Here is a 21,295-nt window from a genome sequence, read left to right as displayed (position 1 = left end):
AACACATTTCCTGAAAAGTAGTACATAATCTCCAATTGAGACAAAATCCGCATATAATTTAAATTTATAATTTTCAAATAATATCTTCATTCATTACTCCCAAAAATCAATAATTACACAACTTTAGAATATTTCATTATTATATTTTATTTTTTGTAGAATATATATGTATACTTATATTATTCATTACATCCAATTTATATCCTCAATTTGCTATATTATTATTGTTATATTATATTGATTATTACATTTCAATGGAAAGTTATACAAGGTTATACTAAATCAACAAAGATGCTCTCATTGCAACAATCAAGCATTAACTTTTTATTAGTTTGCCCTATTAAATTTATTATATTTCTATTTTTAGTTATCATCCCAATTTTTATCTATAATTCTCATTAATACATTTTATTTACTTTTTATTTCATCTGTACATTTCTCCGGGCTACTTCCCTATACAATCAAAAATTAACTTAATTTTCCTTCTAAATTGTCCTTATTTTTATTTGGCGCTATTTCTTTGGGACGAAAGTACCTATGTATGAACAATGACATCTTTTTTATGTTATTTTCAGCATGAAAACTATGATTGAACGATACAACAATGAACAATGACATCTTTTTTATGTTACTTTCAGCATGAAAACTATGATTGAACGATACAACAAAATGAAGGAGGTGACCAGCCACCAACTGTCATCGGTCACTTCAGAACTTAAGGTATACATACTTTCATGGAAAAATTACCGCAAATAATACAATCTTTTGTTAATTTTCCTACAATAATGCCAACTATTAATTAACCATGAATAATACCAATTTAAAGGGGTGTTTTCCTAGAAAATCCCTAACATGTTAAAAATCAACCAATAGGTGATTATAAGACAAAAAAATTAGTAAATTAGTTAATAAACTAAAGTTGGTATTATTCTAGGAAAATACCCCTAAGTTGGTATTATTCTAGGAAAATACCCCCTAAGTTGGTATTATTCATGGTTAATCAATAGTTGGTATTATTGTAGGAAAATTAACAAAAGGTTGTATTATTTACAGTAATTTTTCCTACTTTCATTAGTTGATTGGTCTTGAAATACAAATGTAGCTTTTACACATGTAATAATTCGTGTACATGAATCAATAGGTTATAGTTACGGTCGTGTTTTGGTTGTTGATACTAAATAATGCTAACATGAATTAATTATATTGTAAATTTTTATGAAATACATTAAGTCATTCCCATAGTAATATCTTTAATCATAAGATAAAAATGTGTACACAACTTTGCTTTACCATTTAATATCCCTTTACAAATAATTTTTGGTTTATCATCGTGTACCTTGTGTATCCAACTCATAAGAACTATAGTTAGGGTCTGAAGAGGAATAAAAGACGACAAGTAATACTAGGGGTGTTCAAAACCAGATACCGGGTCGACCCGGTTCCGAAAAACCGGGTACCCGGTTTTCCGGATAGCTAAAATTATATTCCGGATCCGACCCGGTTTAAACCGGGTACCCGGTTTTGTTTATTTTTTTTATTTTTTTTAATTCTTTTAACAATTTTTTAAACATATAATTCAAATAATATTAAAATACTTAACTAACTAGTCTAACTTAGTCATAAACTATTAAAATACAAGCATTAGTTAATTAAAATACAACCACAATTCCTCAAATTCATAATTCCATAAACTATTAAAATTTATAAGTTCAAACTTCATGCTCCATTACTCATCTTCAACTTGAACAGCGTCAAGAGTTTCATCGATTATGACTTCCGGATGCTCCAAAGTTAATGCATTACCTAAACCAAGAGCACGAACAGTCGAACAATATAAGGTTAAAGGAAAAATATTTTTACTGTTAAATATCAAATAATCAATTGAAAAATAATTAAAAATTTATACTAACCTTCCTCCATCTCTTCAAGAGCAAGCAAACTCTCCTCTATTGCTAAAGGAGTTCTAGAAATACGAAGCCAATCTTGTGCGCAAATAAGGGCTTCGGCCATCTTTGGAGTCAATGATGTTCGAAAATCATCAAGAATACGACCACCAGTACTGAAAGCCGATTCAGAAGCAACGGTGGAAATAGGTATAGCAAGCACATCTTTAGCCATCTTTTGAAGAATGGGATATCTTTTTGTTTGATCTTTCCACCAGAATAAAATATCAAAGTTAGAATCATGAGGTTCACATGCATCTTCTAAATACCTATCCAACTCACTCTTGTTTTTATTGGTTAATGAAAAACCTGTCTCCATTTGATATCTTGAATTCATTAGTTCAATAAGGTCCACCTTCCCCACTCCTTGAGTCTCACTTTGAGTAAAAATGGTAGAGATTGAAGAGGTTGAAGTGGAGGAAGTAGCTCCACTTGTCTTTGGTGGAGGCATAGAATTAGAATAAGAATCAAACAAGTTTTGAAAAACCATTTTAATCTTTAGTGACAAGAACGCGAACTTTTAAAACAGACAAATCTACTTCATTTAAACCATCTTTCACAATCAAATTCAAAATATGTGACGCACATCTCATATGTAGGTATTGACCCTCCAACAAACCAGTATCCCAAATGTTTAGTCTTTTCTTAAGGTAATTGGCGGCTATGTCATTTGAACTTGCATTGTCTACAGTCAATGTCATGATATTTTTCAAACCCCAATCAATCAAGCATTTTTCAACTGCTCTTCCAATAAGTATTCCCTTGTGACCAGCAATGGGACAAAAGTTTATGATTTTCTTTTGCAAATTCCAGTTATCATCAATAAAATGTAAAGTCAAACACATATAACTTAAGTTTTGCCCTGATGTCCAAGTGTCTGTTGTTAGACAAATTCGTGACTTAAACTTTTGAAAAAACAATTTCAACTCTTTTCTTTTTTCAATGAAAAGACTATAACAATTTCTAGTGGCAGTGCTACGAGAAGGAATCTTAAATAAAGGATTCAAAGCCCTACAATACTCACGAAATCCTTCACGTTCAACAAAAGCAAAAGGCAATTCATCCACAATAAGCATTGTAGCAAGTTTTTTCCTACACAAATCATAATCAAATTCCCACAATTTCGGAACACCAACACTATCAACACTACCATCCTCATTGACTCTTCTAGCAATATCAAATTCAATTTTTTTTTGCTTCATATCCAAATTTGGAGGATATTTTTTGCATCTTTTAATATGATTAGCCAAAGGAGTTGTACCATTTTTGCTAGGACAACTAATAAAAGTTTTGCAATACTTACAATGAGCAATTGTTGAATCCATTTCATCAATTGTGTAATGATCCCACCATTTTGACCTATTAGTCCTCGTACTAGTAGTTGCACGAGGTTGTTTTTTCTGTTTTTTAATTGGTGATCTTGTATCTTCAACATCATCGAACAAGCGATCAACACTTTCTTCAAATTGAGTTCCTTCATTCGGTGGTGAATTTCCATTATCATCAAAAGACGACCCCATGTTCTATACAAGTTACCAATTCATTCATAATCAGTTTATTGCTAGTTGTACAATACTACAATTAATTAACAATCAATTCATCACAGTTCATTCAATAGTTGTACACAATCAGTTCATCATCATTTCATCCAAGACCTTTCAGCTAACACAATCAGTATTCAGTAATCAGTAATCACAACTCACAACTTACATGAATCAATTTCACTCAGTTCATTCATCAGTTCATCACAATTCAGTGATTCCCAATCAATTATTTTCTCCAAATGTAATTCCCAAACACAATCTGTTCATCATAGTTCATTCATTAGTTGTACTCAATCAATTCACAATCAACTCACAACTTACATGAATCAAAACGAAATATCACATCATAAATACAGAAAATCAGAATAAATATCAGAATTTTGAACAACTGATAAAGAAGTAAAAGAACTACCGAAAATCTAGATGGTGGAACCGTTGGGCAAGAATCCATGTAGATCTTCAATTCAATACGGAAAATGGCAGATTAAATCTGTGTTCAAATCGAAAATGGAAAAAAAAATTAATTAAGTACTGAAAATCGAAAATTCTGCTATGTTACATGAAATCGAAATCGAAATTTTGAAACAAACTCTGTTTTGTCACAGAGAATCGAAATCTGAAATTCTGAAACAAATGGCAAGCAAAAAAAAAATTAAATACATATTAAACAAGAAGAAGATTAACGACTGAAGAAGAACATGGCAAAAATATTGAAACAAACTTACCCAATTAATGATAATGGCGTGAATGGTGAAGGAGGAACAAGGCAAGCAGCAAGAATGAAGGAGGAAGACGAAGGAATCGAATGGCGATCAGAGGAAGAAGAAGGAAGAAGACTAGAATCGAAATCTGAAATTCTAAAACAAATTCTGAAATCAAATTTTGTTTTGTTACAACTTAAGATAATGAAATCGAAATCGAAAATGGCAAAAAAAAAATTAAATACATACTAAACAAGAAGAAGATTAACGACTGAAGAAGAACATGGCAAAAATATTGAAACAAACTTACCCAATTAAAGATAACGGCGTGAATGCTGAAGGAGGAACAAGGCAAGCAGCAAGAATGAAGGAGGAAGACGAAGGAATCGAATGGCGCGCAGAGGAAGAAGAAGGAAGAAGACTGGAAGTCTGGAATAGAAGGCGGCCCAAGGTAGAATCTGATTTTAGGGTTTTCAATTTCTCTTTTTATATTATTAAAAAAAAAAAAAAAAAAAAAAAAAAAAAACCGGATACCGGGTACCCGATTTTCCTAAATTCGCGATCCGTATCCGACCCGAATATCCGGTTTTAAAATCGGGTACCCGACTCGGTTTATCCGAATTTTGGAAATCGGGTTATTTATCCGCTTTTAAAAATCGGAAAGCGGGTTATCGGATCGGGTTTTCGGATACGGATATTTTTGAACACCCCTAAGTAATACCCATAAAAGAGGATGTGGCCAAAAAATTCCTTGACTCGAGGAAGACCCCCAAATGGAGAGATTACTACAATGAGAGAGAATGAGTGAAAATGAACATGCAAACCTGCTATAGGAATGTATATTCCCAGGATATTTTGATATTCTTAGATTATTCTTATTTTCTTTCTTACTGTATAGGTTTATGGCATTATTTTTGTCTTTTTTTTTTAGTGTCTTGAATCCTTGTATAAATTAAGGACTGTAATGTTCATTATAATCAATACAAACAGTATCCTTAAACCTAATTTTCGCATTTTGAAATTCTTCATGGTATCAGAGCCAAAGGTTTAGATTTGGAAAAACACGATAAACCTTTCTGTTACTCATCATCTACCCTTACCTGCAATGGCTGACTCAACCGAAATAACACCACAAACACATAAACAACTATTTACCATAGCACCAATGAAACAAATGTTCCAAATGTTTCAAAAACTCAATAAACCAACAAACCCAACTGAAACCATGGCCACTGTCCAACTTTCTAAAAAATTAAATTACCACAACTATACCAAATGGTGTCGATTAATGCACACAGCAATCAATAGTCGTGGGTGGCTCAAACACATCACTGCCGCACTACCATCATCAACAGATCCAGAATACCCACAATAGGCCCAACGAGACTCAATGGTAATATGATGGATTATTGAAAATATTGATGCCAATATTGTTAACCAGTTCATAGACTACAACATTGCTCGAGATTTATGGCAAGGAATTGAAAATCTCTTGAGTAGTGGTTGAGATGAACTCAAGATCTATGATCTGAGTTCTAAAGCAGCTACACTGACATAGACAAATGATACGATAGAGGAGTATTTTGGTAAACTGAGTATGTTATGGAAAGAAATTGACAGGCGTATGCCAAATCCCATGACATGTTTAAGTGACATTACAGCATTCAACAAGTTCATTCAGAGACAACAGTTGTATCAGTTCCTCACTGGAATTAATAGCAACCTTGACAAGGAGAAAAGAGATTTGCTTCACATGGACCCATTACCGAAGGTTGATATAGCGTATGCCACCATCCGCCGAGAAATAGCACGCCGGAAGATTATGACTAATGTCTCATCATTGGGATCTAATCCCTCAGAAATTGGAACGGGGCTAGCCATGCAAAACAAACCCATCCTTAGAAATCGAGAAGAAGATAAACAGCACAAACTCCGATGGCGGTTCATGGCATACCAAGGAGGGTTGTTTTAAGCTAGTGGGGTATCCCGAATGGTGCGATGACCTACAGAAGAGGAAGGCCGTCACCAAGGCACCGGCTCACCGGATCGGCGGCAAGGCCAACTTGACTACTGCAGATCACCCTGGAGAAGTCACATCATCATATGAAAAATTAGGCATGGTAGAAGGCTGTGAGGAAGAAGGAGAACCAAGAGCCATTCATAAAACAGAAGCAATAAGAAGAGGGATAGAGGAGAGAGAGACAGCCGTCCACAATGGGGTAGGAGGGAGTAAAAACTTTCCTAAATTTGCTTTTTATACTAACCCACCCAAAACCCTATCACTTACCATAATAAATAAATACAATTAAAACTCAAATTCCCTCCCAATCCCACAACCCAGAATACCGAAGCCCATACAAAATCCTACCCCTTACCCAAATAAATACAAATAAAATAAAAAACACCAAACTCCCTCCTAATCCCACGACCCAAAATACCCAAGCCCACCAAAAATCCTACTCGTTACCCAAATAAATAAAAATAAAAATCAAACCCAAATTGCCATGCTCAGTGTCAGTCCCCAAACCCGTTCTAAATAGATATTTGACTGCGGGGCCACAGATACTATGACCTTTGACCCAAAAGATTTGTTATCCGTTTATCCCATACCCAGAACTCATATCCAAACAGCCAATGGGGAGTACATTTCGGTTTGTCAAGCTGGGCCAGTTGCTATTTCTTCCTCTTTATATATTAAAAATTGCCTGTTAATTCCTAGTTTTTCTCATAAATTGTTGTCTGTGAGCAGCTAACGAAAGAACTTGATGGTACTGTTCACTTGACATCTAGTGGTTGCAATGTGTAGGATGCTCGGACGGGGAAGATTGTTGGTCATGGTATTGAACAAGATGGCCTGTAATACGTGGATGTGGTGATTCAAAAAGGTCATACAATGCTTGCTCAAGGGTGTCCCGATCAACAACTGTGGATGTGGCATCGTCGTTTAGGTCATCCATCCCTAGGTTATCTAAAACGACTTTTTCTATCTCTGTATAGTTGTAATTTATCTTTGGATTGTGAAGCTTGTATTTTGGCTAAGAGCCACAAACACTCATATTCCCCTAATGTGACTTGAATTGATAAACCTTTTGTCTTAATACACTCTGATGTTTGGGGTCCTGCTTTCGATGTCAATTCTCATGGCTTTTCTTACTTTGTCTTATTTGTGGATGATTGTACACGTATGAGCTGAGATTATTTTCTTAAGCATAAATCTAAAGTTTTTAATGTGTTTGTTAAACTTTACAATATGATTCTTGCTCAATTTCATACTTATATACAAATTCTCTGTTCTGATAATGGTGGTGAATATGTTTCCCTTACTATGAAACAATTTATTCTTGAGCATGGTATGATTCATCAGACCACTTGTCCCGACACTCCACAACAAAATGTGGTGGCCGAAAGAAAAAACAGAATCTTACTCGAAATGTCTCGTGCCCTTATGTTTGAATCTCATGTTCTAGCCCAATATTAGCAGCGGCTATTGCTACTGCCAACTATCTCACTAACCGCCTTCCAACAAAATCTCTTCAATTTTTGCACCATACCTCCCTCCCACTCCCTTCCTCCTCGTATATTTGGGTGCATAATGTACGTCCACCTTCCCAACAGAGCAAGGTCGAAACTAGAACGTTGGGCCACTAAGTGTGTCTTTGTTGGGTATGGCACAGATCAAAAGGGATATCGGTGTTGTGATTCAACTCCCAATAAGTTGTACACTTCCATGGACTGTGATTTCTTTGAACAATCCTACTACTTCACCCAGCCTAGTCCTCAGGGGGAGAGCGTGAGTGACGATCCAAGCTGGTTGATCTATCCTTTAGACGGTCGAGACCCAACAGAGCAAGTAGGTATCACTACAGATATTGCCACTGAAACCGTTGTACCGCCATCTCCTCAGATTACTCCAGCCCCAATCCTTAAGCACCATGCTGACAAAGAGGTAACTCTTAATCCTTTTATTGAGATTGCTAACAATAATAATATGACTATTGATGATGCAACCAGGAGATATGGGTTACCTCTCCGGAGCACGAGAAGTGTTCCTCCAAAGAGATATGATCCCGAGTTCGAATCTCAAAGTTCTCGATACCCAATTGACAGAGAGAATAGTGAACAAATGTCTCAAACTGCAGTTGCTTTCAATACTTCTCTTTACTCAAGTGTTCTGCCAAGGACCACAGATGAAGCTCTTGATGACCCAAAATGGAGAAGAGCCATGGAGGAAGAAATCATAGCCCTAAAAAGGAATGAAACGAGGGAAAAATGCATCTTGCCAAAAGGGAAAAAGACAGTAGCATGTAAATGGTTGTTCTCAGTTAAATATCACTCAGATGGAACCATCGAGAGATACAAAGTATGTCTTGTTGCTAAAGGGTACACTCAGACCTATAGGGTAGATTACTCAGAAACTTTCTCTTCGGTAGCCAAAATCGACATCGTCCATGTTCTTTTCTCTGTAGCAGAAAATAAAGATTGGCCATTGTATCAATTTGATGTGAAGAACGCCTTCTTACATGGAGAAATTGAGGAAGAGGTTTACATGAAAGCACCGTCGGAATTCTCAAATGAATTCAAAGATGGAGAAGGATGTAGACTTAGAAAGGCGTTATATGGGCTTAAGCAATCTCCTAGAGCATGGTTCGGAAGATTTACAGCAGCTATGAAAAGGTTTGGCTATAAACAGAGCATCTCTGATCATACTTTATTTCTGAGGACAAGGGATGGTCAGATCACGTGCCTTGTTATCTATGTAGATGACATGGTCATAACAGGGAATGATGAAAAGGAAATAAGTGAGCTAAAAAGGCGATTGTTTCTAGAGTTTGAAATGAAAGACTTAGGGAACTTAAAGTATTTTCTAGGGATAGAAGTCCTAAGGTCGAAAAGAGGGATCTTCATCAATCAAAGGAAGTATATTTTTGACCTCTTAGCTGAAACAGGGATGATAGATTATAAACCAGCAAAAACTCCTGTAGTGGTCAATCATGGTCTTCAACTCTTTGAAGAAGGAAAAAAGGCAGATAAAGATCAATACCAGAGATTGGTAGGGAAACTAATTAACTTATCGCATACAAGGCCTAACATTACCTATGATGTAAGTGTAGTTAGCAGAGTTATGCATATCCCACAAGAACAGCACATGGCAACAGTAATGCGAATCTTAAGATAATTGATAGACACTTTATCAAAGAAAAACTAGAGAAGAAAATCGTCAATCTTCCCATTCAAATCGAAACATCAACTTGCTGACATCCTCACGAAAGTGGTAACGTCAGAAGAGTTCCATATTGTTCTATGCGAGTTAGGTGTTTGTGATCGTACGACCTAACTTGAGGGGGAGTGTAGGAATGTATATTCCTAGGATATTTTGATATTCTTAGATTATTCTTATTTCCTTTATTACTGTATAGGTTTTGGCATTATTTTTTGTTTCCATTTTTAGTGTCTTGAATCCTTGTATAAATTAAGGTCTGTAATGTACATTATAATCAATACAAACAGTATTCTTAAACCCTAAATTTCGTATTCTGAAATTCTTCCCCTGCATCTACAACACAACCTAACACATTAACATAAATAAAATAAATAACTAGATAGATAAATAAAAGAATAAATAAATAAGAGATCATGTAAATAGACAAAGAACAAAAACAGAAAGAGCTATGTGAAATAAAGTATTAGTATTCTAAAACACGGAATTTGCGCCTCCAATACCTATCCTAAGTTAGGTCCTAAGAGAGATGAACTCATAGGTGTCACTTTTGATGTGTTCCTCCCACATTCTCCTAGGTCTTCCTCGACTTATCTTACCCTCCTTTATAATGCTTTCGATCCTTCTTATGGAAGCATCGATAGTGTTTCTCTGCACATGTCCAAACTATCTTAATCAATTTTCACACATCCATGTAGAAAGAGGGATAATCCTAACTTCTCTCCAAACTCTTTGTTCCTAAGTCTATTTATAATTATGCGACTACACATCCACCTCTATAACTTCCATATTATGTTCAAATATCTTCTTTATGGGCAACATTTGTCCCAAAAACAAAACAGATCTGATTGTAACTTAGTAAAATTTATCTTTTAACCAAATTGGAAATTATTTCATATCACAAAGCACCCTGGTGGCCGCTCGCCACTTGAGTCCTCCTACTTGTTTTCGATGAGTAACATCTCCACCAATCTTCTTATTACTCTAAATTATCAATCCCAAATACCTAAACTTGCTCGTACATGCAACATCTTCACAAATGGTCAGCAATGGCTCAACTATCTATTATGTATACGTACAGCTTATACAAAACATTTTTCCTTCTAAAATTGCTCTCTACTCTTTCAATATAGTATTAGCATCCTCGCTAGTGTTTGTTATCAACACGATGTTTTAAGCGAATAACATGTACCATAGTACAGTCTCCCAAATAGATATAGAAATCTCATCCATAATGACCGTAAAAATGAAAGCACTTAGACTTAGTGTCGATCTCTAATGTAGGCCCACTTAAACAACGAAATACAATATTATCTGAACCGGTGTTTAAATGCTAGTCGATATCTATCATACATGTCTCGTATTGCATCAATGTACCTTAGTGAAATCCCTCTAGCTTTAAGGCTATCCCAGATGATGCCTCATAGTATGCTATCATATACTTTCTCTAAGTTAATGAACAACATATGCAAATTCTTCTTCCGCTTCCTATATTTTTTTCCACCAGTCTCCTCCAAACACGAATAGCCTCAGCGGTAGATCTCTTGATATGAAGCTCAATTAGTTCTCTCTAATCGTCGTCTCCTGTCTAATTCTCCTTAAAATCAATTTCTAATTGGTTGTTGGTGCTAAATGGAAGTTTGAGAATTGTTTTTTATGGAATGTAAGTCATTCTCATAGTGAAGAATTTATGATCAGAAAAATATACTTTGTCCACAATTTTTATTGAAATGAACTTTGTATTAAAAATAAAATAATTGAAGTAGAAAAGGCATGATTATTAAACTTGTCCAGAGATTATTCAACCAAAATTATGTTAATTTTTCATAAACATTCTAACCATTTAACACCAACAACCAAACAGGGAGATAATTCTCTTAAACAATTTTGAAGGGATTAATCTCTTAAATCTTTTCAACTTTGAAGAAATTTCAGTAACAATCAACTTTTGATGATTCGGTTGAAAATAGACAAAACATGCCCCAACTTAAGAATTAATCAACTTCTATATAGGGGCGTCTATCTGACTATCTCCATGTGCAAAGAAGAGCGAGTAAAAAGTGTGTAAAACAAAAAAGGAAAGAATAAGGAGTGATATTATTATTAGGGACTTCGTTTTTAACATTAAAATAGTCCTCTAAAATATTTAAGATTGTCTTGCTTTTACATACTAGTGTCTAACTTAAGTGTTTCGTATGAGAGGTGAAGACCATATTCATTTTGATACCGTAGTAGGAGGCAAGCCTAAAGGGCAAACATAGATTACCTATGCTTTATTGATTTACTACGTGATGATTATATCGAAAAAGAAGTTGCGGGAAGAAAAGTAGCACTAGGTTCCCGATATATATGTATTCCATACCAGTGGCGGACCCAGGAATTTCAAACTGGGGGTACAAAATACGAACCTCATGTCGTTCGGATATCGAATAAAATTTTTTTAAAAAATAAAAAAATTACAACACATAATAGAATCAATAGTTAAAGTCTTACAATCCAAAATAACAATAAAAGTCTTACAATACTTAAAAGTCTTACTTCAAAATTACAAATTCATCCTTCGAGTCTTCATACTTTTAAAACGATCAATAATCATTTCATCGGAAACTTGTAGAAACACTTCCTTCTCAATAAAAGTAACCAAACAATCATTCATAAGTTGATCACCCATGCTATTTCTCAACTTACTTTTGACATATGTCATTGCGGAAAACACTCTTTCTACACTTGCCGTAGCAACAGGAAGAATCAACATCAACTTGATTAGCAAATGTATAAGAGGAAATGTCTCATGTCTCTTTGTTTCAACAAGCATCATGGAAAGAGAATTGATATCGTCCAAATCATGAAATCTTTCATCGTTTAACATAGCATCCAAGAACACATCGAGTTGAAGATCAAGAGCCGTTAAATCATTACATGAAAACTCCTCGGGATATAAAGAAGCAAGTTTAAGTATCTTCTCTTTATCAAAAGATGAAAAGTTACCTTTAGGACTTAGAGAGACCATGCATGTAAGTAACTCCATGTTAATCTCATTAAAACGGTTATCAAGCTCTTGAAGATGCAAATCAATTACTTCCAAAAAGATTCCAACCCGAAAATGATGTAGATTTGTAGCTTGTTGAACAAAACGTCTTCCTCTTCCTTGAGGCACATAATGAGCATCCATAGATGGAACATCAATCTCGTGTTTAGTACAAAATGTAATAACTTTTTTTAAGAGATTATCCCATCCTTCATCTCTCATCTTTTGCAACACATTTTTTGTAGTACTAACAAGTCTAATGGCATTAACAATATCTTGTTCCTTTCTTTGTAAAGCAATACATAAATCATTAGTGTAGCCAAAGATAATCAACATCAAATGAGCCATAAAAACAAAATCAAATGACTCCAAAAATCCCGAAACAATTTGAGCTTTGAACTTATCGTCCGAAGTGCCATGTTTTCCAATCCACTCAAGTACTTCAATAATTGAAGGAAACAAGTTCGTGATATTTATTAGACACTTGTAATGAGATCCCCAACGTGTATCTCCCGGCCTACTCAAACCACATTCTTGATTTAAACCCGATCCGCTTTCAATTTCCCCCACTTCCAATGCTTGAGCCACTACTTGAGCTTGCTTTTTTCGAATCATGTCTCTTCTCTTACAAGAAGCTCCAACCACATTCAACAAGTTTGCAAGTACTTCAAAAAGCCAACCACAACTATCATTCTTTTTAGCAACCGCAACTAGAGCTAGTTGTAGTTGATGAGCAAAACAATGAATGTAGTAGGCTCTTGGAGTATCATTCATAATCAAAGTCTTAAGGCCATTGATTTCACCTCTCATGTTACTCGCCCCATCATACCCTTGACCTCTTATCATGGATGGACTCAATGAATATTCCATAAGCAAGGACAAAATTGCATCTTTAAGAGATAAAGCGGTAGTGTCACCCACATGTACAATGCCTAAAAAGCGTTCCACTACCGATCCACTTTCTCTGTTAACAAACCGCAAAACAAGAGCTAGTTGTTCTTTTTGAGACACATCACTTGATTCATCGGCCAAAATAGAAAAGTAACCATCTCCAACCTCTTCTATTATGCGCTTGGTAGTCTCCTTTGCACAACAATTGATAATGTCTTTTTGAATTTTGGGAGATGTCAATTGACAATTTTTGGGTCCATTTTGGAAAGTATGTTGTTTGACTTCGTCAACCTTCTCCCCTAACCACTTCAAAAGCTCAAGAAAGTTACCCCTACTATTTGACTCCTCACTTTCATCATGTCCCCGGAATGCCAAACCTTGGCCCAAAAGAAATCTCAAACAAGTTAAGGATGCATTCAAACGAATATGATATGAATCCATTTGAGCTTGACTCGCATTATCAAACACAACTTCAATTGATGTCTTTTTTGCATCTCTTAGATTCACATATTTCTCATAAGCAACATTATGAGCACTTTTAAGTCCACCAACATGCTTTTGAAACCTATCCGGTTTATTCCACCCCCTAAACCCTCCATTAACAAATGCATCACCCCCATTGTAAATTTCAACATCACTCTTGAACAAATAACAAGCAAAGCAAAATGCGGCATCTTTTTCAACACTATATTCAAGCCAATCCCATTTTTTGAACCAATTGACACTAAAACGGCGTAAACCACCTACTTGTTTTTGAGGGAAAACATGTGTTTTTGGTTGGCAAGGTTTTTTAAGAATATAAGCTCTCCTAACCGGATTTCTTTCATTTGGGGGATAATCCATTATGTTTTTTCTCAATCCCGGGTCATGAGGAAGAAGTTCAACATCATACACCCAATCATCATCCAATGGTTCATCACAAGCACTTGAACCACCTACTTCCATATTAACATCTTGAGTTGGAGGGGAACTTAAAGGAGAAGGAGGAGAGTCAATGGTTTCGTTAAATGATCCTTGGGATTTCATTCTTTTAAACAAGAATTCACGAAGATTGGGTTGTTTATCCTCGGCTTTTGACTTCTTTGAACTTGAACTACTTGACATTTCCTAATTAAATTAAATTAACTAATTAATGCTTTATAATCACAATAAATAGATGTTTCTAAATCAAAATAAATCTTTCAAAATTAAGTACATATAATTCTAAATCAAAAGACATGATTCAATCATGCATCACACTATCACAGCATCAAGCCATCAATAATCATCAACAATCAGTATTCAGTAAGCATCAAAACCAGTAACTTCAGTAAGCCATCCATAAGTAAATTAATCAACTAATTCGGTAAGCATCAAGAATTCAAGCCATCCCATGATCCCATCAACAATCAGTAACTTCAGTAAGCCATGGAATTCTTCACCATTTGATTCAGAACATCAAGATCAAGAGAAATAGACCGGCATCAAAACGAGTAAAAAACAATCGACAAAACCAACATTCAAAAATTAGGGTTCATAAACGTACGGTGTGATGGCGGTGGCCGGTGGCACTAGGGAGGCAGGGACAGGAGCGCCGGAGGTACGAAGTCGACGTGGGGAGGCCGGAGGCGAGGCAGGAGGCAAGGAGGCAGGCAGGCAGCAGCAGGAGGGACCGAGGGAGGCTCTTCGCTCTTCGCTCTTCGCTCTTCGCTCTTCGCAGCTTTCTCTTTCTTTTTCCCCTGTTTTTGGTTTTAATTTTTTTTTTCTTTTTTATTTTTCAAAGTGGGGGTACAGCTGTACCCCCTTGTCACTTCATTGGGTCCGCCCCTGTTCCATACGCTCAAATTCAGCCCTAAACTTCTATACTTTTCGAGCCATTATCAGTTTTAGACACAAAGATAAGCAAAACGAATCAAACTCGAGGAAATTGACTTCACAAAAGAATAAATATGTTATTTCGAATCAAACCTTGATTGCGAATTCATTTATAATCAGCACACATAATTTTAAAGTCATTTTATATTATAATCCACATATATTATAATCTAAAATCAAAAAACTATAATTGATAGCGGCATAACTCAATGATTTGACACCATCATCAACACTCATCAATGAAGAATCGAATTCGAAGGCATTTGAACTACGAAAAAGGCAATAACATTGGAGAAAAAAGCAAACACCAACAAAAGGAGTGTAGTCGAACATTTTCTCTCCATCACTTTAACACAATTTCTACGTGATCGTTGGCCCCTCTTCCTCTTCTAAATTTTGAACACCTTAAAGCTCCATTGCAACACTTTTTTAACTCGAGCATTTTTCGATATTTGCACATGACCAAAACGATTCTCTTATTCTGCCTTCAATATGTGCGACTCTGTCTAATTCTTATGTTTTCATTTTGAATACTGTACACATGTCTACACTAGACATCTATAAAGGGGTAAAAGATTTAAACAGATGGAACGATTACCATGGATCAATATTGACAACAAATGAGGTCGATAAATGTCATAGGAGAAAAACATTGAGCTAGATCAAAGTAGGAAGATCGGTGTAGGATGGCATCATTATGATGAGTGCTTTTCTCCGTTCTATTCTCTTATAAGATATGGCTCCATATGTTCTGTTTTACGAAGTTAAGGCCCTTAAGTAAATTCAACTCCTCTGAAAAGTACAAACTGAAAGAACCTCAAGAGTCGATACATATAATGTAAACTATAACCGTTTTCCCTTTCTTGGATACAGTTTTGGCAAAGAGAGGCAACAAACTTGAAGCAACAATTGCAGTTTTTACAAGAAAGCCACAGGTAAATAAAAGTAATAACCTTGTATTCAATATATGTGGTTGCGACTTGCGAGTTCTTCGGAACAGAAATAAACCAGACCATAATTAGCATGACACCAGTTGATCTGTGATTTCTATTTAGTGTATCTTCATTCTGACAGCTTCAGCATCATATTCCTGCAGCTTCCATTACAATGACTAGTAAATTTAACTGACAAAATACAAAGAAAGAATTCCACGAAAAATATAGGAGTAAAACCATAATCATCAAATTCGAAGAGATATTCAAACACCATCCACCACCAATCAGTAAAGAATAATCATCACTATAAATGGAATGAATTGGACAGACCGTAGAGCACTATAATAGCAGAAAATGGAATTTAACAGTTAATGGAGAAAAAGGAGATGTAACAAGAGAAATAAAGTGGTGGGTTGTATTAATATGAAGAGGAAAGTGCCCAACTAGAGTATTTCGAGCAAACTCTAAACTCCAAAAAAGTACGACACTCCAAAATATATTTTCATGACGACCCATTTCTCAATCCTTAATTGGTTTTAAAAAGTTAGCTTGAGGTGCTCCTAGACGTGAGGCGCACCAAGACAACCAGAAAAATGCCTCAGACACTCAAGGCGTAACGCAATACAAGAGGCGAGGGAGAGGCACACGCCTCGTACGCCTCCCATATGTTAGCTGCTATTTTTTGCTTTATTTTAATTTTAGGTACTAAAATGCTTACCTTTGCTTGATTTACTGGATTACCCTTAAAGAAATAGTTGTTTATTTGACTATAAAAGAGAAAAAAGCCCCTTTCTTGCCCTAGCCTGAGTAGATGAAGATAGCAAGAGCATTGTTCTTCTCTTTATCTATACTAGAATGATGACTTGCATAGAAAGGAAAGAATGACACTAAAAAAATAACAAACTAATAAGCATAAAAGAATGCAGTTATTCTACTCAAGATTCCTTTTGCATTGCTTGGACTAATAAGCCCCCAAGGCTCCTTTAGATCCATATAGGTCATTTGGCATTCATCAATAATACCAACTCCATTTCTCTTCTTACCTTGCCTTGAATACTACTTATGCATAATTCTACATTCTAATGAATCTTTTGGCCTCTCCACTAAACCACTTTGATAATCTTATGTTTTTTTCCTAACATGTACCAACTCTAAGTACTTCATGAAAAAGTTCCAAGATTCTAAAATGTCAATCTTAGGCTTATATCCAATTCTTTTCTTTGACCACTTATTCCAAATACCAAATATTTTTTTACTCATTTGGCACCACAATCGAGCTTTGTGGCACATTGCTTTTTGGCGAGTGGCAACGTCCTAGAGAACCTTGCATACTTATCATCATATTGCAAAAATATAGTAGCAGTCGTGATTGCAGTAACGGAACGGTGATGTTGTAACGAGAGTAATGCAGTAAGCCAAAAGCACAAGATAATCCTTGAAACGACCAAAAAGGCAGTTTTTACAACTTTATAATGCGGGAAACATCGGATCATTTAAAAAAAACTTTGCAACGCAGCCAATGTGATGCAGCCTTGCTATTGCACTATGCTTATCATCACACTATGCGTTGTTAAGTAGGGGACGCACCACTCTATTTTAAGATTGCTCATTACATAAGATGTGACGGTTTTACACTAGTTGTCACTAACCTACCACAATCCTCCTTTACACATGCTCATGACATGCGATTTGAATTAAATGTAAGGGTTTCAATTCCCACTTTCAAGTATCATAATCAACAGTCAAAATTAAAATCCAACTATTCTCATACAACCTTAACAAAATATGAAAACCACTTTCTAATTAAAAAAGCTAACAATAAGTCAAAAATTAATTAAAATCAAGTTCAACATATTACAATAAAGCAAAACAACCAAATCTTGGAGCTCCAAGACTCTACGAAAGATGCTTAGCTAACCTTTAGTAAACTTTCGAGTTATAGCATGCATAGACATTTAACATACTTGCAACCAGTTATGCTTCTATGTTTGAGAATACAGTCTAATGGTTGCAGAAAACTAATGGGGCAAGGACTTTCAGATTTGAACGTCAAAGACTTGTACAGTTTGGAAAATCAATTGGAAACAAGTTTACGAAGTGTTCGAATGAGAAAGGTCCAAGACATTCTGCCCCAAAAATTCAAAATTTATTAACAAAAATCCCATTCCTACATTGTCTCCACACTAAAAAATTTAGCACCAGTAACATTTTTTGCCAATTTTTGCAGGATAATCTCCTATCAAACGAGATCAAAGAACTGAACCAAAGGGTCTCTCATCCACATAAGCTATTGAATTTCATTAAGAAAACTATGACAAAGGTGCTGACAGTTATTGAACTTGTTACAGGGTGCTATTATTCATCAAGAGAATATTGAACTCTATAAGCAATTTAATCTTGTGCAACAACAACATTCTGAGCTGCTAAACAAGGTATTAACCATGGACATTTTGTGGACATGAGAACAGTTAACCGTGTAATTAAAATCAGCCACTAGGAAGTCTTGCCTATTAGGCCATGACAATTCGTCACATAATCTCATTGTGGCCCACTCGTGTGGACACGGGATACCCGTGGGCTCGAGCCTACAAACCCACAGGTCAAGAGCGTAGTAGGAGGATTAGCTCACCCAATATATATGCAAGTCCACAACCCACTATTTTATCGATGTGGGATCTTGTTTCACATGTAAGACATTTCCAACATTGCCTTTGTCCCATGGATTTTGCTGCGGTTTTAGTGTATCCCATAAATTTTGCTACATTTTTATCTTTAGCCTAGATCCATATTCTTTGTCTAATTCTCATCCAAACAATTAACTTATTTTTTCCTCTCGTCACACATTTCTCTCGCTTTTCCATAAATCACACCTTTTTACCTCATTTTCTCTCTTTCCTTGGTTCGAACAAGATTTGTACTTGTAGAAAAAGCCATAGCCATGGGACAGATGTAGTATATTTATATGACCATGAATTGTCCCTAACAAGTCTAAGAAAGATTTTAAATCTCAGGTTTGCGCATCAGAGGAGATGAATCAGATAGATCAACACCCACATATGCTATATAATGTTAAAAACAATCATCAAATGAACACAACAATTAATCTCCAGCTAAGCCCACCAGACCAGCAAAATAATGAGTCATCCACCAGAAACATGCAACTATGGTATTTTATAAACTAAAAACTTCTTATTCTCTCTATAATATCAAGGAAAAACCGAATAAGTTATGATTGAAACTGACAAAACCAGTTGTTTTGTAGCTTGCAACTACATTAGTGAAGCTAAGAGACTCAACTGCCACACCAAATGCTTAGGCTGGAGATTACAATGGTCATTTCTACTTTAATGGAAGCAGATGCTTGTAAAGGTGCATTATGAATCACCTACAGATTTGGTATGATTAGACATATAGAGCTAATTTAGTATAAATGGTCAATGGCTGCTTGCAATTTTATTAAAAATATGTGCTTGTTCGAGTAGGGTGTGTGCTTGTAATTAGCATAGTGTATATCATGATTTCCCATAATGGAAGCTTTAAAAATAACTACATTTATTAAAAATGTGATTTCCTCTAATTTTTGAAAAAAAATATTTAGGTTTGTTTGAATGAAAATCAAAAAAGAAACTGAATTGGGTGAGTTTCATTCAAAACTTATGCATTTTTATTGTTTAGTTGTATGTTTATAAGTCAAAAAAACAAAATAGTTTGGTTTGTCTTGCACATGACTACACTAATAGAATATTGGATGAATTTCCTTAATAGATACTTTTGACAAAAAAAATATATATTCTTTTAGGTACTTCTTTTTTTAAAAAAATAGTGTAGGTACTTTTCAACCAAAAAATCACTTTTAATAAGTACTTTCTGACAATTTTTCTTAAAACTTTTCTTAAATTGTGCATACATTAACCTCTAATAACTTGGTGCCTTCAACTCAAAAACTACATGAATCCTTCTAGCAACCAAAGTTAATAATCCCAATATATGAAGAGAAAGATTGAACATATGAGATGAAAATTGGTGAAAAATGTGGTATCATATCCAAAAAACAAAATATAACAAATTGAATAAAGTGGATATAAATGACGAATAAAGCAAATTTAGGGTGACGGAGGTTGGAGGGAGTACTCAACATTGAACATAAGAGCATTACAACCAGAAAATTGAAAACATAGCTGCAAAATGGATATCACACTAGGTGTCACATAACTGCATACTTGAATTCAAGTAAATAAATGGATGGGGCATAAATCTAACTACATTTCACCCATACATATAACCTGATGCTTATTTCTTGGTTAAGGAAATCTATGATGCTGGTATTAGACCAAAGATTGACTAGTAAATCAAAAGGGAAACCAACGGAAGGCATTCTATTAAATTATCAACACGGCCACCTATGGTCAGGTCGGGCAGGCGGCCGCAGCAATACATCTCAATCAAACTTGTACTGTGCACATGCAATGGCTGACCAAACACACAAACAGGAATTATGTTACACAAATTCTCAAATGAGACGATTTTCGGTGAGACTATTTCTATTGGGCTAACTTAATATACACTTAATGTCTTAAATTATCATAAATGATCACTTTTTATAGTCTTAGAGTGATCATAAAGTGTGAACACTTGCGATCTTAAAGTAATCAATCAGATAAATAGACTAATTATAATGACTCAACTCATTCTCATGATGAGACGATCTCATACAAGACTTACCGATCATATTAACATTTGTTCAAGAATAAGCTCATCAACTTAGGGAAAAGAGTTCTTTTCAGAAATTTGAAGAAAAAAAGAACAAGAGTACATCATTCATGCATCAAAATACTTGCACAGAAATATAACTATTAACTACTTTCTCGCTAATTAAAGTTCATATACCATATAGTAGGAGTAATTAAATCATCAAAAAGGCACCAAAAGAACAAAAACCAAAAGAATATCAACATTACATAATAAAACTCATGTACATAAAATAAAATCATCATATCATCCTAAACATCATATGAGTTTAGTTTAATAATAAAAGAAAAGTGTAAAACATACCATATTATATTAATCCTAGCAATCCAAAACCATATGGTCCATATCATCTTTATAATCAGACCCAAAGTTTCAATCTTTACCTGAAAATAAAAGATGGGTAATGTTTAATTATGGGTAAAAAGAATGTAG

At 35.0% G+C, this 21,295-nt stretch overlaps 1 protein-coding gene across 1 annotated transcript in view; it reads left to right on the top strand.

The window, feature by feature from the left end:
- LOC130806356 (MADS-box transcription factor 23-like) overlaps positions 1-20,805 on the top strand; it is a 33,916-nt gene extending 13,111 nt beyond the window's left edge. Inside the window, exons 3-9 of the mRNA XM_057671387.1 lie at positions 639-720; positions 16,053-16,114; positions 18,129-18,228; positions 18,342-18,383; positions 18,463-18,546; positions 19,126-19,280; positions 19,377-20,805. Coding sequence (XP_057527370.1) covers positions 639-720; positions 16,053-16,114; positions 18,129-18,228; positions 18,342-18,383; positions 18,463-18,546; positions 19,126-19,280; positions 19,377-19,392 — 541 coding nt within the window. The 3' untranslated portion in view covers positions 19,393-20,805. The remainder of the gene's footprint in view (positions 1-638; positions 721-16,052; positions 16,115-18,128; positions 18,229-18,341; positions 18,384-18,462; positions 18,547-19,125; positions 19,281-19,376) is intronic.
- The last annotated feature ends 490 nt before the right edge of the window (positions 20,806-21,295 follow it).

This window comes from Amaranthus tricolor, chromosome 2 (genome assembly GCF_026212465.1).
Source record: "Amaranthus tricolor cultivar Red isolate AtriRed21 chromosome 2, ASM2621246v1, whole genome shotgun sequence".
Taxonomy (NCBI): domain Eukaryota; kingdom Viridiplantae; phylum Streptophyta; class Magnoliopsida; order Caryophyllales; family Amaranthaceae; genus Amaranthus; species Amaranthus tricolor.
This window is presented reverse-complemented; position numbering and strand designations above follow the sequence as displayed.